Here is a 19105-nt window from a genome sequence, read left to right on the forward strand (position 1 = left end):
TCAATGAGGGCTTATTTAAATGATCTCTGAGGTCTTGGACCCAGGCCAATCAGCTGTCAGAGCTCATGATAAATCGCAATGCATTATTGATAATAATAATTACTGGGACATGCGCGTTTCGGCCGAAGGGGTCTAAAATTTCCCAACTCCAGGAATTGGTGGCGGAGAGGGGGCAAGTCACCAGGGCTCTTCCCGGCGCCCCAATGCGCGCACCATGTCGAGGCGCAAGCAGGCGAAGCCCCAGCACATCAACTGGGAGGAGGGCCAGGGCGAGCAGCCTCAGCAGCAACCGAGCCCGGACCTCGCCGAGGCGCCGGCGGCGGAGGAACCCGGTGAGTGCGGCTGCGGCCACGTCCGTGCGCCCGACTGTCCGTGCGTCCCGGGAGGGCGCTCCCAGCACTGCCGCGCGTCCCTCGAGGGCGCGGGTTCCGGGAACCGATTCTGGAATGGGGATTCCGTACTCTGTTCCGGGAAAGGAGAGATGCGGAGGGAAGGGAGCCTCAATCCCCCACCTCGGAGGGAGCCTCAACCCGCCCACCCCTTTGCAAATCCCCCTAGTTTTCTCCCTCTTATTGTAAAGTTGATTCCACACTCTGCCTCTCCCTCCAACTTCCCTCTCCTCGTCCACAGTCCCATACTTGGTTTCCCTCCTTTGGATACATAAGCACCCACCTACGCCGGTAACTTGGGCTTCCTTCACCCCCTCTCTAGTGGCGCCGCTTTTAAAAGAAAGAGACCCCCAAGTCTCCCCACCCTCTCTTACTACTCTCTTGGGGGCCCCTGGGGGAGGGGCGCACCTCTGGGGGACCCCCCGAGGAGGGCGATCTGTTGCACGCGCCCCTCCCAGGCCGAGTGGGGGGAGGGGGCGCGACCTCTCCCCACCCCCAGGCCGGGGTACGGGCCACCCGCGCAGCGTAGAGGGCGGGGGAGTCTGTTGGGTTTAGTTCCCTTTCGGAGCTTTTATTTTAATTTTTTGTAATTTTAGATATTTTGTTTACTTTTTTTTTTCTTTCCGCCTTTCCCGGGGGCTACGGCGCCTGCTGCCGGTCCTCGCCCTAACCTTTCGGGGCCTGACCTCCAGCCATCTTTGATTTCCGACTATCTAAAAATAACCGCGGCCAGCGGGAGGGTGCGGGCCGGGGCCCGGGCAGCGGGTGAATGGTCACCCCCGCTGGGGCGCACCCCCGCTCCTTTATTTTTTTGCACGGATCCCCCGGGCGGCACTGCTCAGCACACGCCCGGGAGGTGAAAGGGGAGAGGTCGGGTTGCGGCTGACCCGGCCTGCGCCTCCACCGAGTTCAGGACCTCAGCGCGGTCGGGAGCTGCGGGCGAGCCCCTCGTCCCTGCCCGCCGGGCTGTCCCCGAAGAAACCGGGAACGTTGGGAGGAGGGAGTCCCCCTGGGCCTCCCGCTCGATTCCAGCTCTCCGCGGATGGTGGGCGGTGTGCGGACTCTGCGCGCTCTGCTTGGGCGCTCCTGTTTTCCCCGGAGCGGGATCCTACTTTTCCCAAACTTAACGAGTTTATCAAAGTTCAGTGACCTTCTACCTCATTGTATTCCTCCCCCCGCCCCCCAGGGCAACTGGAAGGTCATTGCTTGTTCGAGGGGGTGGATGTGAGTTTTGGGGCGTTGGAGCATCCCACATCATAGGGCCGGGCAGCTGGGATGGACTCTTTGTGCCTTGGCCCGGGGAGCTAGGGGTGGGGGTGCAGATCATGGAGAGGCTGGGTCGCTTGGTCCACCTGGAACAAAAGGGTTAACCCTCAGCCCGCCTGCTTCCTCTGGAGAGGAGGGGCGAGCTCTCGGCCCTGACCCCTCCCCTGGTCCTGCGATGACCTCCCTTCCCCCTCCATTTGGGGTGAGCGCATACTAGCGTTTTTTGTATTTTGTTTTTTTTTTGTTTTGTTTTTTTCTCCTATTTAGCTGGTGGTTGGGACTCTGGGGGTGGGCGGCATGGAGAGGTGGCTTGCTATAGAAGGGCTTCCGAAATCTCCGCTGGCTGGAGTCGCGGTTAACCTGGCTGCACCCTGAGGCCGCTGGGCGCGCACTGCCACCCAGCCTTGGGGAAGCGAGTTTTCTGCGGATCACTCGCGGTCGGAGCCCGGCCTCTGGCGTGCGGGCGCCCTCTGGAGACCGGCCATGTGCGGACTGCGACACACACCTGGTGAGTGAGGCTAGCTGGGCCGGAGACCCGCACACGCGTGATCTCTGTGGGGTCCCCATCTTCCTCATCAACATCAGTGTTTGGAAATCTTCTCCAAGAGTTCTTAAAATGTGTTTGCAGCGGGTAGGGGGACCTCGAATGTAGTTTTGGGAAGAGTTTTGTTTTTGTTTAAAATTTTTTTTTAATGGCTGCAATTTGGGATCACCCTTAGTTTAGATAAATCTTTTGGAAGCTTTTGGATCCCTTTTGGTCGGTCTGTAGGAGAATGCAAGTTTGGTTTTTTTTTTTTTTTTTTTGAGCAAGGCAAATGAAATCCGGGCAATAATTAGCAGATCAAAAAATCCGCAGGTGGTCAAGGAGAAGGGGCTTACAGTACTTAAAGGAAAATTAGCATTTTCTCAAAAGGGTTCCAAATGCCCTTTGTGCTAAACTGGATTACAACCTTCAGCTATTACGAATCCCAGGTTTTTAGTGATTTACCGCTCCTTGCCATCCTCCATCGACCTGCCTGTGCCTGGCTTAGTTAAGGTTTCCAGCTAATTCAGTCTTCCCCTAAAAGGGGGAGGGGGCTTCTAATTTGCACACGGCCTTTTTTATTCATTTAATTGCATGTAAAATGTGCTCCCTAACCCTCGGAGGTGCTCCACATGGCCAGTAAACGATACTTTGTCATTGTTGATGGGGGTTTAGGGGATTCCAGTTTAAGTAGGGGACTGGGGAACCGTTTTGGGGGAGCTGAGGCATGGTTATTTTTGAATCTTCTCCTTTTGGATGTAAAGTGTCAAATGAGAATTTGGGGAAAAGAATTTTGGCAGGATTCAGTAAGAGGAGGATCGGCGTTGCATTCTGGGTGTAACCTTGCCTAGGTGGACTAGTGTACCCCCCTATTCACCCAGCTTTTTGGGTCCTTGTGTACAGTGGCAGTGAAAAAGTTTTCTATAGAATCCTGGCATGTTGAGGTAATTTTATCCCCGGAATGACAGTTTTCACTGGAACCTGCTATGTGGCAGGCTCCAGCCTGGGACCTCGCAGGACCTCATCTTTAATTCTCACAACTGAAGTAGCTATTCACTCCCGTGAATAAAGGCTCCCGGGTGGCAAGGGTCTCTCAGTGGTTCCCCTCCCACTTGACTTTAGTCTTCTTGAATCCGTGGGGTGTTTGTTGTTGGTCCTAGAGCAAGGGGATGTTCTCCTTAGTAAGGGACAGCCATAGTGAGTGCTTGAAGCTGCTTTGGTTTGGTGACTCCCCCCCCCACCCCAAGTCTGTCTGTGTAGTAGCCATGACAGCTTTCTAACCTATCCCAGCCTTGTCATGCTCTTGTCTTTGCCTCTGAAGCTGAGATTGGAGGAGTGTGCTGCTAAATCCGGTGCCCATTTGATTTTTCAAATTGCCTTTTAGAAACTGTGGGTGATGAGACTTCCCAGCAAGCAACTCAAAGCTAACGTCATGTGGGTTTCTTTCTTGGGGTTATATGATTTAAAAAAAAAAAAAAAAGCCAAACCGAATAGGAGATGAATTTGGGAGGTTACCGTAATCACTCTAATCTCTACTTTTTAACAAACACAGCTAACACAGGTTAAAGCCTTGCTTGGTGCAGGCTCTAGACAGCCTTGTTTCTTCCCAGGAAGAGACCTCTGATCTCTCTTAGGGTTGGCAAGCTCGTTCAGTTGAGGCAAGTATCCCTTACTTATGTAAGGCATGTTTTATATAAAGCATCTTCTGCGCCTCCTGCCCTTAAAAACTTGAATTATTGATTGCGTGTGCTGCCACCTTGTGAGTGGGCATTCAGAGGACAGGGGAGGGCTGGTCTATCTGGGGTCATTCATTAGCTGTGGCCAGCATCTTCACCCACTCTGGCTTTCCCTTTTACCCTTTCAAAACCTTTTCCACAGGCCCCTGAAGTTTAATCCGTGATTGCTTTTGATTTCTGCAGCTCTTGATTAAGTAGAAACTTAATTTGAAGTTTTGACCTCTATATGTAGATTTTAAGGCTTGCTGTTTGAAACTGGTTTTAAAAAGAAAGCCCTTACCGCTGGATCTGTAATACATAATCCCTTTTGTTTTTTTGGTAAGCATTTATCCTGGAGGTAGGGCAGGGTCTAAGATACTGTGTGCTTTAGGTAAACTGCTCATTGTCTTTCTTTAATACAGGACCAGTAACAGATAAGCCCAAGGCACCAGGCTTTTATCAAGATACACAGATTTCAATTTTTTTTCTTTTTGTTTTTGTTTTGAGCTGTTTTGAGTGTCTTCTGCCTCCTAGTTGATTAGCTTTCTTCCTATACAATAGTAAGCGCATTTTCTATTCATCTGGGTGAGATTGAATCCAAAGACCCCTGCTGGCTTTACTGCATTCTTCCAACTTACTGGATAACTAGATGCTGAAGAGATAACATTCCTAAAATTCGGGGTGGGGGATGGAAGCCACGCTTGCTGGAGTTATCCTTGTGGACTTTGCCTTCCTTCCCTTCAGGTTAATTTAAGCATAGCCAGCAATTGTTCCTAACAGGGTCCTCTTTCTCCTTGGCAAATACTCCGTCCCATTATTTGCCGACGGTGGTATGGACGAGGTAGTTTTTTACTGCCTAAGCAAACATCGGCTACAGTTTTAAGTGGGATGCCTGGTGCAGCGGTCAGGCTGCAGGGGGAGAGGCTTCGGGGCTTGTGTATACAGTGAAGGCAGTTGGCATCCCGGTAGTAAATCACTCCGAGCTGGTGTATCCTTCGGGAGCAGAGATGCTTAACCTTTTTTGTGCCATAGCTCCCTTCTCAGCTGAGTGCTGAGCTGACGCAGGGTACCAGGGAAAGCAGGTACAGTGATGTATGAACAATTATCAGAAATGAAAAAATTCAGCCCTCTTGTCTTTCCCTTTGCAAGCTCTTGGGAAATGACCAAGAGGGCCCTGGGCTGGCTATTGTTTCTGTCTGTTTCTCCCCTAAACAATGCAGCCTGGAAACTATTTACATAGTGTTTGCATTGCATGTGGGCATGCTAAATCCGGAGATTAAAGTTTGGGGGTTGGAGATACTGCTCAGTGGGAGAGCTACACCCTTAGCTGGTGTGAGGGCTTGGGCTCAATACCCCATGTGGGGGTGGGGGCAAACCAGAGGGTGTGCCAGACAGGATCCCTTAGAGTCTCCAACTTTGTCTGCTCTCCATCTCCTGTAAAATATCAGGGGAATATTATAGTAATGTTAATATTATGTTAATAAAATGACAGGTTAGGGTGGCACCGTGTGGTTAGGGTTGGAGAACTCTTTGACTTTTATTTATTTAGGTTTTTTTTTTTTTTTTCTTTTTTGAGGTAGGGATTCTCTATGTTATTCTGGCTGTCTGTGGCATGCTATGGCTGTCTATGGCATGTTATGGCTGTTTGTGGCATGCTATGGCTGTCTGTGGCATGCTATGACTGTCTATGGCATGCTGTGTTCTGGCCTTTTTTTTTTTTTTTTTTTAAGATTTATTTATTTATTATATGTAAGTACACTGTAGCTGTCTTCAGACACTCCAGAAGAGTGTGCCAGATCTCGTTACAGATGGTTGTGAGCCACCATGTGGTTGCTGGGATTTGAACTCTGGACCTTCGGAAGAGCAGTCGGGTGCTCTTACCCACTGAGCCATCTCACCAGCCCCGTGTTCTGGCCTTTTAAAGACAGACAGGGATGTGGTCCAGTTGGTAGAGTGCTGGCCCAGTGTGTATAAAGCTATATTTGCAGCCCTGCAGGAAACTTAAACTGGATCTGGTGATGCTTGCATTTATTTGGAGCATTAGGGAGCTAGAAGCTGGAGATCAGCAGTACAAGGTCATCTGGATACCCTGGTAGGAGGGTGGACAGACCTAACTAGGTAGGCATCAGGTTTGTGCAGGGCATTGGTTGTTTCCAGAGTGGGTGAGAAGGAAGGGCGGAGTTATGCAGAGGCTGACTTCACTGGAAGCACTTCTGATCCAGTTGGTACCAGTTTAAAGGGACCTTCTTGAGGGTCACTGGTGACGCACACTCTGGCGCTCCCGGAGACAGAGGCAAGCTAATCTCTGGATTCGAGGCCAGCCTGGTATACCGGGTGAGTTCCAGGGTAGCCAGGGCTACGCAGAAATCCTGTCTCAATCAAACAGAAAAGGACCTTCCCAAAGTACCCACCCCGCTTTCTATCCCAGAAGGCCAGTGTTTCACTTCCCTGTAGACATTCATGTCTGACACACCCATACCCTGCCCAGCCTGCTTCCTGCCTTTCAAAAATTCCTTTCTTTCCTAAGAATTGAGGCAAAGCCTGAAGTGCTGGAATATTAAAATCCTGGTTGAGGCATATGCTCCACAAGCTTGAGGTTGCCTTGTGAGATCCGGGCCAGCGTGGCCTGCGAGACCCCAGTTCAGCCATCAGTAAAGACTCTTGTGTGGTTCTCTTAGAGAAAACAAAGTTATTTTGGGGTGGTTTAGTGTTTTGTTTTCTTATTTACGTGGAAACTTGGTAGACCAAGAGCTGTTAGTGATTGTTAATTAATGTGGGAATTGTGTGCAGCCAGTTGCTGAGGTAGATGACAGTTCTGTCAGATCTAGGGAGGCTACCTGTTAGCTTCCTCCCAGACGAGTTGTTTTTTTGTTTGTTTGTTTGTTTGTTTTTGGATTTTTGAGACAGGGTTTCTCTGTGTAGCCCTGGCTGTCCTGGAACTCACTTTGTAGACCAGGCTGGCCTCGAACTCAGAAATCCACCTGCCTCTGCCTCCCAAGTGCTGGGATTAAAGGCGTGCGCCACCACTGCCCAGTCCAGACGAGTTTTCTTTAAAAGATTTTTGTTTGTTTTATTTTTAAAAGAGAAAGGGTTTCTCTTAGTGTAGCCCCAGCTGTCCTGGAACTCTCTGTAGACCAGGCTGGCCTTGAACTCAGAGATCTACCTGCCTCTGCTTCCTGAATGCTGGGATTAAAGGAAGTGCTTGCCACCTCGCCCGTCTTATTCGTATATTTTCTTGTTATGTTCACCGAGTTCATGCCTGGTTATAGTGTTTGAGATGTGGAATCTCCTTGAACTAGAGTTAAAAGAGTTAAAAAGCAAACATGTAGGTGCTAGGAATCGAACCCTGGTCCTCTGGAAGAACAGCAAGTGAGCAGCCCGTGCCTGCTGTGCTCCGGAGGGTCCTGAATGTTGCGGTATTTGGACAGGATCATACTCTCTTTGTCAAGGTTGCCCAGACTGACCTGGAAGTTAAGACTCTCTAGGGCTGTAGTTGGCTAACATCCTAATTTTAAATTTTTTATCGTGGGTCTCCTGTATCATGAGGCCACCTCCTATGTCACCAAGGATGGTCTGGAACTCTTATCCTCTGCCTGGCTGGGTGCTATTATTCCAGGAGTGTACAATCACAGGACTCACTCTGTGCTGAGGATGGAATGCAGGTGCATGCTTTGCGCTGCCCAACTCCCAGCTCTCTGTTGTTGTTGTTGTTGTGAGAGAGAGAGAAGGCGGACGAGCAGTGTCTTGTACTGACTGGGATTAATGTGTTCTTGTTTCATGGTTTCCTATCCAGCAGGATCCCACCCCCCCATCCCCTAGACTTACTGTTGAGAAAGAAAAGGGCATTGTGTTCATAGGACATGTGTGTGTACTGGGGAAAGACCTAACTCGGGTTCCAGCACCCCCTCACCCCCCTCAGTGAAAGCTGCTGGGTGATCCACAAGGCTCCATTTGGTCACTACGCTGAGGCTGAGGGACTTGTCACAGCATGTCGACAGTTTTTTTATTAGCTTTTGTGTATGAGGGTGTATACGGGTGTGTATGTGTGTATGTGGATACATATGTGTATATGTAGTTATAGATATGTATATATGGATATGTGTGTATCACATACATACAGTTCACACAGGTACGAACAGGACACTAGATCCCCTGGAACTGGAATTATACAGGCCTCCGTGTAGGTGCTGGGAGTTGAACCTGGTCCTGTGCGAGAGAGTAGCCACTACTCCCACTCAGTGAGCCATCTCAAGCCCCCGATAAACTTTGTTTTTTTTAAAGATTTATTTTACTTATTATATGTGAGTACACTGTAACTGTTTTCAGATACTCCAGAAGAGGGTGTCAGATCTTGTTATGGATGGTTGTAAGCCACCATGTGGTTGCTGGGATTTGAACTCAGGGCCTTCGGGAGAGCAGTCAGTGCTCCTAACTACTGAGCCATCTCTCCAGCCCCTGATGAACTTTTTAAAAAGACTTATTTATTTATTTATTTGAGTGCACTGTAACTGTCTTCAGACACACCAGAAGAGGGCATTGGATCCCATGACAGATGGTTGTGAGCCCCTGCATGGTGGCTAGGAATTAAACTCAGGATCTCTGGAAGAGCCGTCAGTACTCTTACCTGCTGAGCCATCTCGCCAGCTGATAAACATTTTTTTTGTTTGTTTGTTTTTGTTTTTTCGAGGCAGGGTTTCTCTGTGTAGCCCTGGCTATCCTGGAACTCACTTTGCAGACCAGGCTGATAAACATTCTTAGGTGTGAGTCCAGTTATTTGGAACTTGTGCCTTGGCAGTCAGTATTTAAGGCGACTGTCCCTCCCTTAGCCACAGGTACCTGCAGATGCTCTTCCTATCCCGTAGTCCAAAATCAGCAACAGTTGAGGGTTTTATTAAGGCTGCGCTAGATTGAACTTGGTGGCCACATCAGTGGTGGGGTGAGGCTCTAGGTTGAATCCAGTCTTCCCTGGATTCTGCACTTGGGAGGATGAGGCAGGGCAGTGAGTCCTTTTCCATCAGCCTGGCCGTGTGAGACTCAGAACACAACACTGAAACTCCCACAGGTTGTCCTGACGTCCATATATGGTATAGCGTGAGCAAGCACATCCTTAAGGCCACAGACTGGTGAATAATAAAGGGAGGAAGGACTCCCGAGTCCCGAGCTCCACTCTGTCAGACATCGCTTTTGCACCGTCCCAAAGTTGAGACGACCAAACAGAACAGCCCTAACTTGGATCCTCTTTGTTTAACATGGGACAGCAGTGAATGTTGTAGTTGTGGGGGTGTCGGCCTCCCGGAATTGCTTATCTCTATCTTTGCTATCTCTATATTTATGTAAAAGCTTGTTTTTTTAAGAGTTCGATGCCAGGCTCTCTCCTTGAGAGGGCATGAAGTCTGTCTGCATCTTTGCTAGCCTTTGTCAGTAGCTTTTCTCATGGAGACTTATCGGTAGAATGATCCTTGTCCTTAGATTGAACACCCGTGTTCTGTACTCCCAAGTGATTGTGGGTGCTGGGGATTTAACTCAGAACCGCCTGCAAGCTGGGCAAGCCCTCCACCAACTCAAGCTGCTAACAGCTGGAACTTGCTTTATATACCAGGCTAGTCTTGAACTAAAGGTGGTGGATGCTCATCACCGCGGTTGGGTGAAGTTCTGTTTATTTCCATTTCGCTTGTGTCGTGGTGGAGATCAGTATGATTTGACCCTGTCCATTAGTCTGTGCAAGCCAGCACCGAGGGAGACATAGGGATTGACGGGGTTAGTTTAACAGCTGTCTAGTGGGACATAGAGCCATGTGGCTATATTCCTAGCTCTTGGGAGGCTGGAGGTAGGATTGCTGTGAAATTAATGCTAACCTGGGCTACAAAGTTCCTATGTAAAATAGCTGTGTATCTCCGTATTGCTGTAACAAACTACTACAAGTTGGATGGCTTAAACAGTGGTCGATTGATTTTCATGGATGTAAACGTCTGGATTTAGTGTCTGGGTTCTTCCTCGGGGCCCGGGGGAGCTGAGAGATTCCTGTGGTTTCAGCAGTTCTTGGTGGGGGCCCTTGACTCCATCTCTGTCTTGACTCTCAGGCCCCTGTTCTCTGGGACTGTGACTCACAGGTCCCAATTCCTCTTCTTGGAGTGATGCTAAACACTTAACATTTGCCAAAAGCCCTGTCCAATCCAGGCATGGTAACAGACTCTTTTAACCTCAGCACTCTGGAAATAGAGGTCGGGAGGGTTAGGAGTTCAAAGCCAGCCTCCTACAAAGCAGGCTTGGGAGTGCCTGGGCTAAGGGAGATCCTAAAAAAAACGATCCAGATAGTCATGCCAGACAGGCAGGGGGCTGGAGGCTTGCTTGTGTTATACTGTTCGGTCCTATAGGCTATATATAGGGGACTTAGTGTCCCTTATACAATCCTCCTGAGTCAGGACATGTGCTGATGGGAAATTGTGTATTGCTGCTGGTCACTCCACATCCCTCCTCAGGGCATCCTGCTTACCTTTTTTCTCTTTCACAGGTGCTCCAGTGAACTCCCCAGGGAACGGCGATGAAGCCGCAGAGGACTCCACCGCCCCGGTGAAGCGGCCCCGGCGGGAGGACACTCACATCTGCAACAAATGCTGTGCCGAGTTCTTTAGTCTCTCTGAATTCATGGAACACAAGAAAAGTTGCACTAAAACCCCTCCTGTCCTCATCATGAGTGACAGTGAGGGGCCAGTGCCTTCAGAGGACTTTTCCAGAGCTGCCCTGAGCCACCAGCTGGGCAGCCCAAGCAATAAAGACAGTCTCCAGGAGAACGGCAGCAGCTTGGGGGACTTGAAGAAGCTGGGCACGGACTCCATCCTGTACTTGAAGACAGAGGCTACCCAGCCATCCACATCCCAGGACATAAGCTATTTACCCAAAGGCAAAGTAGCCAACACCAATGTGACTCTGCAGGCGCTCCGCGGCACCAAGGTGGCAGTGAACCAGCGGGGTGCAGAGGCACCCATGGCGCCCGTGCCCGCTGCCCAAGGCATCCCTTGGGTCCTGGAGCAGATCCTGTGCCTGCAGCAGCAGCAACTCCAACAGATCCAGCTTACAGAACAGATCCGCGTCCAGGTGAACATGTGGGCAGCGCACGCGCTCCACTCCGGAGTGGCGGGGGCCGACACGCTGAAGGCCTTAAGCAGCCACGTGTCTCAGCAAGTGTCCGTGTCCCAGCAGGTGTCGGCTGCCGTGGCCCTGCTCAGCCAGAAAGCCTCAAACCCAGCTCTGTCGCTCGATGCCTTGAAACAAGCCAAGCTACCTCATGCCAGCGTCCCCTCCACAGCCAGCCCGTTGTCCTCAGGGTTAACGTCCTTCACCTTGAAGCCTGACGGGACACGGGTTCTCCCCAACTTCGTGTCTCGCCTTCCCAGTGCCCTGCTACCTCAGACTCCGGGCTCTGTGCTCCTGCAGAGTCCCTTCTCCGCTGTGACGCTCGACCAGTCCAAGAAAGGAAAAGGGAAACCCCAGAACCTCTCTGCCTCTGCCTCGGTGTTAGATGTCAAGGCCAAGGACGAAGTCGTCCTCGGTAAGCACAAGTGTAGGTACTGTCCCAAGGTGTTCGGGACAGATAGCTCCCTTCAGATTCACCTTCGCTCCCACACTGGAGAGAGACCTTACGTGTGCCCTATCTGTGGTCACCGCTTCACCACCAAGGGCAACCTCAAGGTCCACTTACAACGACACCCCGAGGTGAAGGCAAACCCCCAGCTGTTGGCCGAATTCCAGGACAAAGGGGCAGTGAGTGCCGCTTCTCACTATGCACTCCCTGTCCCCGTCCCTGCCGATGAATCGAGTCTCTCTGTAGACGCTGAGCCTGTCCCGGTCACGGGAACCCCTTCTATAGGGCTACCTCAAAAGCTCACGTCAGGGCCTAATCCCAGGGACCTCATGGGTGGCTCCTTGCCCAATGACATGCAGCCAGGGCCTTCTCCAGAAAGTGAGGCGGGCCTTCCACTCCTTGGGGTGGGGATGATACATAATCCCCCAAAGGCTGGGGGCTTCCAGAGCACTGGGGCCCCAGAGTCAGGGTCTGAGACCCTGAAATTGCAGCAACTAGTGGAGAACATAGACAAGGCCACTACTGACCCCAACGAGTGTCTCATTTGTCATCGGGTCCTCAGCTGCCAGAGTTCCCTGAAGATGCATTACCGTACCCACACAGGGGAGAGACCGTTCCAGTGCAAGATCTGTGGCCGGGCCTTCTCCACCAAAGGCAACCTGAAGACACACCTCGGGGTTCACCGAACCAACACGACCGTAAAGACCCAACATTCGTGCCCCATCTGCCAGAAGAAGTTCACCAACGCCGTCATGTTACAGCAGCATATCCGGATGCACATGGGTGGCCAGATCCCCAACACCCCTCTGCCAGAGAGTCCCTGTGACTTCACGGCTCCCGAGCCCGTGGCCGTCGGTGAGAATGGCAGCGCCAGCGGTGTCTGCCAGGATGAAGCAGCGGAAGGGATGGAAGCCGAGGAGGTCTGTTCTCAGGATGTTCCCGGTGGCCCATCAACGGTCTCCCTGCCGGTTCCCAGTGCCCACCTGGCGTCGCCCTCTCTGGGCTTCTCTGTGTTGGCCCCCCTGGATACACAGGCGAAAGGGCCTCTTCCCACGCTGGCCCTGCAGCGGCAGAGCAGTCGAGAAAACGGCTCCCTGGAGGGCGGTGACAGTGGCCCGGCCAATGACTCTTCCTTGCTCGTGGGTGACCAGGAGTGTCAGAGCCGAAGCCCAGATGCCACGGAGGCCATGTGCTACCAGGCAGTGTCACCCGCCAATAGCCAAGCTGGAAGTGTCAAGTCCCGGTCTCCCGAGGGTCACAAGGCCGAGGGCGTGGAGAGCTGCCGCATTGACACCGAAGGTGATAAGGCTTTGGATTTCCTTTAATGTCCCCTTTGGGCTCAAGGTCACCAGAATAAGAGCCTGGGTTGAACTTGACAGTGTAACCTGAAGCAGCAGCTTTTTTTTTTTTTTTTTGGTTTTTCGAGACAGGGTTTCTCTGTATAGCCCTGGCTGTCCTGGAACTCACTTTGTAGACCAGGCTGGCCTCAAACTCAGAAATCCGCCTGCCTCTGCCTCCAGAGTGCTGGGATTAAAGGCGTGCGTCACTACGCCCGGCCTGAAGCAGCTTCTTTAAGGGCACTTAGCTGTTCTGTTCTGGGTCTCGGGATCTGATAACCGCCTTTATCCTGACGCCCAGTAGTAGGCTGGTAGCGTGGTTCCTGGAGGTTGAGTGTGCCCGATATGAAATGTTGGTTTTGTTTTGATTTTTTTTTTTCTTTGACCCCATGGGGACATGGGTGACAGTAGCCATATCACTGTGTGTTCATATCGCTGTGTGTTCAGGGAAGCAGGCCCCATTTGGACTGTGAAATCAAGCCGTATTTGCCTCATTTAGAGGTCTGGCTATGAAACAAGAGTTGAGATATGAAAGGTACTGCCTGCCTTATTGTAGATGCCTTAGCTGAGGGGTCCCTTGATCCTAACTGGAACCCAAGTGCCTAGGTGGGGCTTAAAGGTGACTTTCTTCATTGTGCTGCCAGGATGCCAACCTAGGGTGTCTCTCCTGGTCGACATCCCCTGACCTTCCATCCCGTTTTGTTTTGTTTTTGTAAGATAGGGTCTCTCTCACTGTGTAGACTAGGATGGCTTTGAACTTGAGTAGTTTGCCTCGACCTCGCAAGTGTTGGGGTTGAAGTCATGCACTGCCGGATCAGGATTTTTCAAAGGTTGGCAGGAGGATACCAGCTGGGGTTCTTTCTTCTGATCCTCCTGCCTCGCCCTCTCACGTAGCTGCAATGATAAGCCCAAACCTTAAAGGTGATATCTTACGTTGAGTCTTAGGTGCTATCTGTACACATATTTCTCTGTTACCTATACTTTAAACCATAAAAAAAGGTCCATTTTCCAGAGTGTTTGAGGCTCTGTTTTCTTTTCATGAAGAACTCTGGGGCGGGGCTAGCGATTGAGCCCTTGCCTCCCATGCACGGTGATCTGAGTTGAGTTCTCCCGAGCACATGTGCAAAGGCCAGGGGTGCTGGGGTGTGCTTGTACCTGGTGTTGGCTGATGGGAGGCAAGCTGATAGCCTAGAGACCCCTGGCGATATTCTAGACTCAGGCCAGAGCCTGTCTCAAAGAGGTGGGTGATACCAGAGAAACAACACCCAAAGGCTGCCCTTCATGTACACACACACACAAAACACACGCACACACATACAAGAAGGTCAAAGGAAGCCACTATTGAAAAATAATTTCTGTAAGGAAAATCTAGCAGGCAATTGTGGAGCATTTGTTTGTTTGTTTGTTTGAGACAGGGTTTCTCTGTGTAGCCCTGGCTGTCCTGGAACTCACTTTGTAGACCAGGCTGGCCTCGAACTCAGAAATCCACCTGCCTCTGCCTCCCGAGTGCTGGGATTAAAGGTGTGCGCCACTATGCCCAGCTCTGCGTTTCTTTCTTTCTTTCTTTCTTTCTTTCTTTCTTTCTTTCTTTCTTTCTTTCTTTCTTTCTTTCTTTCTTTCTTTCTTTCTTTCAAGATTTATTTATTCTATGTAAGTACACTGTAGCTGTCTTCAGACACTCCAGAAGAGGGAGTCAGATCTCATTACGGATGGCTGTGAGCCACCACGCGGTTGCTGGGATTTGAACTCTGGACCTTCGGAAGAGCAGTCGGGTGCTCTTACCCACTGAGCCATCTCACCAGCCCCGTTTCTTTTATTTTAACAGTGAGTTGGGTGCTAAGTGGTAAGAGTTTAGAATCAGCCGGGCGGTGGTGGCCCACGCCTTTAATCCCAGCACTTGGGAGGCAGAGGCAGGCGGATTTCTGAGGCCAGCCTGGACTACAAAGTGAGTTCTAGGAGAGCTAGGGCTATACAGAGAAACCCTGTCTCGGAAAAAAAAAACAAAAAACCCAAAACCAACAACAACAACAAAAAGTTTAAAATCTCTCCCTTTCTCTACATTAGGTCGTACCAGCCTCCCTCCAACATTTATCCGAGCACAGCCCACCTTTGTCAAAGTTGAAGTACCTGGCACCTTTGTGGGACCCCCCAGCATGCCCTCGGGTATGCCGCCTTTGCTAGCATCGCAGCCACAGCCACGCCGCCAGGCCAAGCAGCACTGCTGCACACGGTGTGGAAAGAACTTCTCGTCTGCCAGTGCCCTGCAGATCCACGAGCGAACACACACGGGAGAGAAGCCTTTCGTGTGTAACATATGCGGGCGGGCCTTCACCACAAAAGGCAACCTGAAGGTGCGTTCTGACGGGCGTTGGTGTGTGATGTCTGTGTGCACAGAGAACATCCATTGGTTCATGTGTCTCAGATACTATAAACCTAGCAATACCAGAGGCAGAAGCGGGGATCCTCTTGAGTTCGAGGCCAGCTTGATGTACATAGTAAGACTAGGTTATCCTGGCACTGGCACTGTAGACCAGGCTGGCCTCAGATCTTCCTGCCTTTGCCAGTAAGTGTTGTGGTAAAAGTCTTGCTTTGTGTAAGACACTCTAATCCTTCTAACTGGGTGAGCCATCATACCTGTGCGCTCTCTGTCTCTGTCTCTCTCTATATATATTTATACACACACACACACACACATGTCAGAGCCTTGTACTCATGGAGGTTAGAAGACGATTCTCAGGCAGGCACTAAAGTAAATTCTGTATGAGCTACCATGTAGGTTTTTCGAGTCAAACCTTGGGACCTGCAAGAGCAATGAGTGATCCCAACCACTACCCTGTCTCTCTATCCCCAAGTTGTGATGCTCTTGAACTTGGCGACAAATGAAAGTGTTGTAGTCACATGTGAGTCACCCGGAATCGCAGTAGTCTGGAGGAGGGTGCACTCGGGGGGGGGGGCTAGGTAGACATCTCAGGGTTGAATGCGTTGCTGTTCTTGCAGAAGACCTGAGCTCAATTCTCATCACCTATGTGGGACGGCTCACACCACTTGGTGTTGGGGAGACGCAGGTTTCATCTCAGCATTACCAGAAAATCCATAGACTGCACGTTGGTGCTGGGTGAAGCTGGGCTGGCAGTGCCTGTCTAAAGCTCATCTCTGTCACCCTCTAATCCAGCTTTGCTCGCCCCACTTCTTGGGAGGTGAAGGCTGTGGGGCAGGGAGAGCCAGTATTGAAGGTCAATCTCAGCTAGGAACGATTCTTGTCTCTTTGTTTGTCTTGTTGTTTGTATGGTTTCTGACACAGGGTTTTTCTGGGTATCCCTGGCTCTCCTGTAACTGGCTCTCTTAGACTAGGCTGACCTCAAAACTCGAAAATCCGCCTGAAGTTGGCCAGAACATCAGGCTAGGAACTGAAATTGCCTTAATTTAGGACTAAAAAAGCTTAATTAGTCCACTGGCCCTGCGTGACTGTCGGGAGTGCTTTTCTTGTTGAGGGGTCTGAGCAGGTGAGGTGCCTTGGTTTCTGCAGGCAGCGGATGCTGGGGTCAGAACTGCTTTCAGGTATCCATTGCCAGGCCTTTCCCAGCAGCTGCTAGTAGCCTCAGCTTAAGGATGCTAGAGACGGCCTGGAGAGCATGTGTGGCCGATGCGTTGCCCGTTGCCCGGGAGCGTGATCCTGAAGAGGCTTTTGAATGTCAGCCAGGGGTGGGTGAGATAGCTCAGTGGTTAAGAGTGCATACTGCTGGCCGGGCGTGGTGGCGCACGCCTTTAATCCCAGCACTCGGGAGGAAAGGCAGGCGGATTTCTGAGTTCAAGGCCAGCCTGGTCTACAAAGTGAGTTCCAGGACAGCCAGGGCTATACAGAGAAACCCTGTCTCGAAAAACCAAAAAAAAAAAAAAAGAGTGCATACTGCTGCAGAGGGGCTGGTGCATTCCTAGCACCCATGCCCGGTGGTCTAGCAACTGCTAATAAACTCAGCTTTGTGTGTGTGTGTGTGTGTGTGTGTGTGAACCTGATGTCTCTGGCCTCCTTGTACACGTACACTTACAACATGTGCGTGTGCACACTCAAGCACACACACACACACACACAATTTAAAAGAATAAAGGAAGAAAATTTATTTTTAATTGAGACAGTTTCTCAATGTGGCCCTGGCTGTCCTGGAACTCCTTCTGTAGACCAGGTTGGCCTTGAACTCCGAGATCACCTGTCTCTGCCTCCTGAGTGCTGGGATTAAAGGTGTCAGCCGGGCAGTGTGGTACCCACACACAAACATGTTCTCAACTGTACAGATACCTGCATTTATTATTTTCTGGCTTACTGATACAAGATCTGACTGTAGCCCAGGCTGCCCCTCCCACCACACTCTGACCACTGGTGTGTGCGTGAAGCCAGGTGACTTGGGCTTGCAGGGGGACCATCTGATGAAACCCTCTCTCTGCTGTCCCCCAACAGGTACACTACATGACTCACGGGGCCAACAATAACTCCGCCCGCCGGGGAAGGAAGCTGGCCATAGAGAACCCCATGGCCGCCCTGAGTGCCGAGGGAAAGAGAGCGCCCGAGGTGTTTCCCAAGGAACTCCTGTCTCCCACGGTGAGTGTGGACCCTGCCTCGTGGAACCAGTACACCAGCGTCCTGAATGGCGGTCTGGCCATGAAGACCAACGAGATCTCCGTGATCCAGAGCGGAGGCATCCCCACCCTGCCTGTGTCGCTGGGGGCCAGCTCTGTGGTGAGCAACAGCTCGATTTCCAAGCTCGACGGCTCTCAGACCGGTGTGAGCATGCCCATGAGCGGGAACGGAGAAAAGCTCGCCGTGCCCGACGGCGTGGCCAAACACCAGTTCCCTCACTTCCTGGAGGAAAATAAGATTGCCGTCAGCTGAGGAGGAAGAGGAGTCTAGAATCTGCTTTATTCTTTAGTTTTTTTTTCTTAACCCACCTCCTTTTTTTTTTCCTTCCTCTTCCTGATATGCAAGTGATGTGGCTTGTGACCATAGCCTTGGGCAATCCTACAATCACGAGAGTTGCTATGCTGCTTTCCAAAAAAAAAAGATGAAAAACGGAGGAAAAGTGAAAAACAACAAAAACAAACCAAAAAAAAAAAAATAATAAAAAGCCAGACTTTTTTTTTTGTTTGTTTTGTTTTTAAACCATTTTGGAAAGAAGCGGGTTTTGAAAAGTAGTTTTGTTAACTTGGGACAAATTATATTCTAGAAGCTTTGTGTGACTTCACGGCTGTTTCCAAAGACTGTCATCAACCTGTTTCGAAGTGAAACGGTTGGGACTCATTGGACCACAGTGAAAGTGACAACTCCTAACCCAGTCCTGGGGTGAGGGTGCTGTGTCCTTCTGTGGTGACTAATGCGGGTAAATGTAGGGACCTGGTTTTATGCCTCCCAACCCTGTCTTCATCCTCTTTTTTTTTTTTAATGTACTTTAAGAGAAAAGGAGAGAAGAATGCCAGAAAACTAAGGTGGTTCAATTAACCCACTTCCTTCAGCCTTATGCCCTTGGATAGGACATCTTCCATACACTGGCCATGGTCCCTCGGAAAATCCACAATTTCTCCTGCTGCTTCCTTAAATATTTCAGAGCCCCTAGAGTATGCCCCCAACCCCGCTACTCCATCTCCCACAAACCACCTTCTCCCCAGGCCCCAGGGTGGGGACAGGCACCAGAGTGGGCACCTCAGGAGATTTTCCGAGGTTGTCTTCAGTGCCCGCTACATTGGAGAACTGCCTGTTTCCTAGTGGCACCAGGAGGGTCGCCTCCACTCCACGTGCATGCTATCTTTTCTGTTTATTTCAGTTATTCCAAGACCCAAAGACCTTCACTCCCACCCCACCCCCTGCCGTCATGAAGGTTATAGAGTTGAGACCAGCAAATCTTGGATGTGAGGGCTTTAATTTATCTACCTCAATTATCTTTATTTTTGTAGCCAAAAGTCTCTCTATTTTGCTAGTTTTGTGACCACCCAAGTATTGCCAGGTCTTAAACCTAAGAGTTCTTATACTGTTAAGAAGGCCCCGAAGCTCAAGAAGTCTTCGTGGTTGGTTCTGTGGGTTTTTTGTTTTTGTTTTTAATTACATTTTTGTTCGTGTAATAATTCTGAACAGCTGTTGTAACAGTGTTTTCGATGGTTTAGTGAGGAAGGAGAGATTTCTCCGGTCTCTGGGTAGAAAATTCTGCCTGCCGTGTTGAATGCCCTTGCCAAATGAAGATGGAGACTCTCACCCAGTGTCTCCTCTGAGTTGTTGCACCTGATTTTAGGATCCAAACCTTTTGTTTTGT

The 19105-nt window shown here is 50.5% G+C and overlaps 1 protein-coding gene across 3 annotated transcripts; it reads left to right on the top strand.

Moving 5' to 3' along the window:
- Positions 1-214: 214 nt before the first annotated feature.
- On the top strand, positions 215-17697 carry Sall4 (spalt like transcription factor 4). Of its 3 annotated transcripts, none has more exons than XM_021155715.1 (4): positions 215-341; positions 10405-12774; positions 14877-15163; positions 17266-17697. In XM_021155715.1, the coding sequence occupies exons 1-4, from the start codon at positions 215-217 to the stop codon at positions 17695-17697; spliced, it is 3216 nt and encodes a 1071-aa protein (XP_021011374.1). The 3 variants fall into 3 exon arrangements, with proteins under 3 accessions (XP_021011374.1, XP_021011373.1, XP_021011377.1); XM_021155714.2 differs by having other exon boundaries at positions 215-332; XM_021155718.2 differs by lacking the exon at positions 10405-12774 and having other exon boundaries at positions 215-332.
- The last annotated feature ends 1408 nt before the right edge of the window (positions 17698-19105 follow it).

Source organism: Mus caroli, unplaced genomic scaffold, assembly GCF_978045245.1.
Source record: "Mus caroli unplaced genomic scaffold, Mus_caroli_1 scaffold_2, whole genome shotgun sequence".
NCBI lineage: Eukaryota > Metazoa > Chordata > Mammalia > Rodentia > Muridae > Mus > Mus caroli.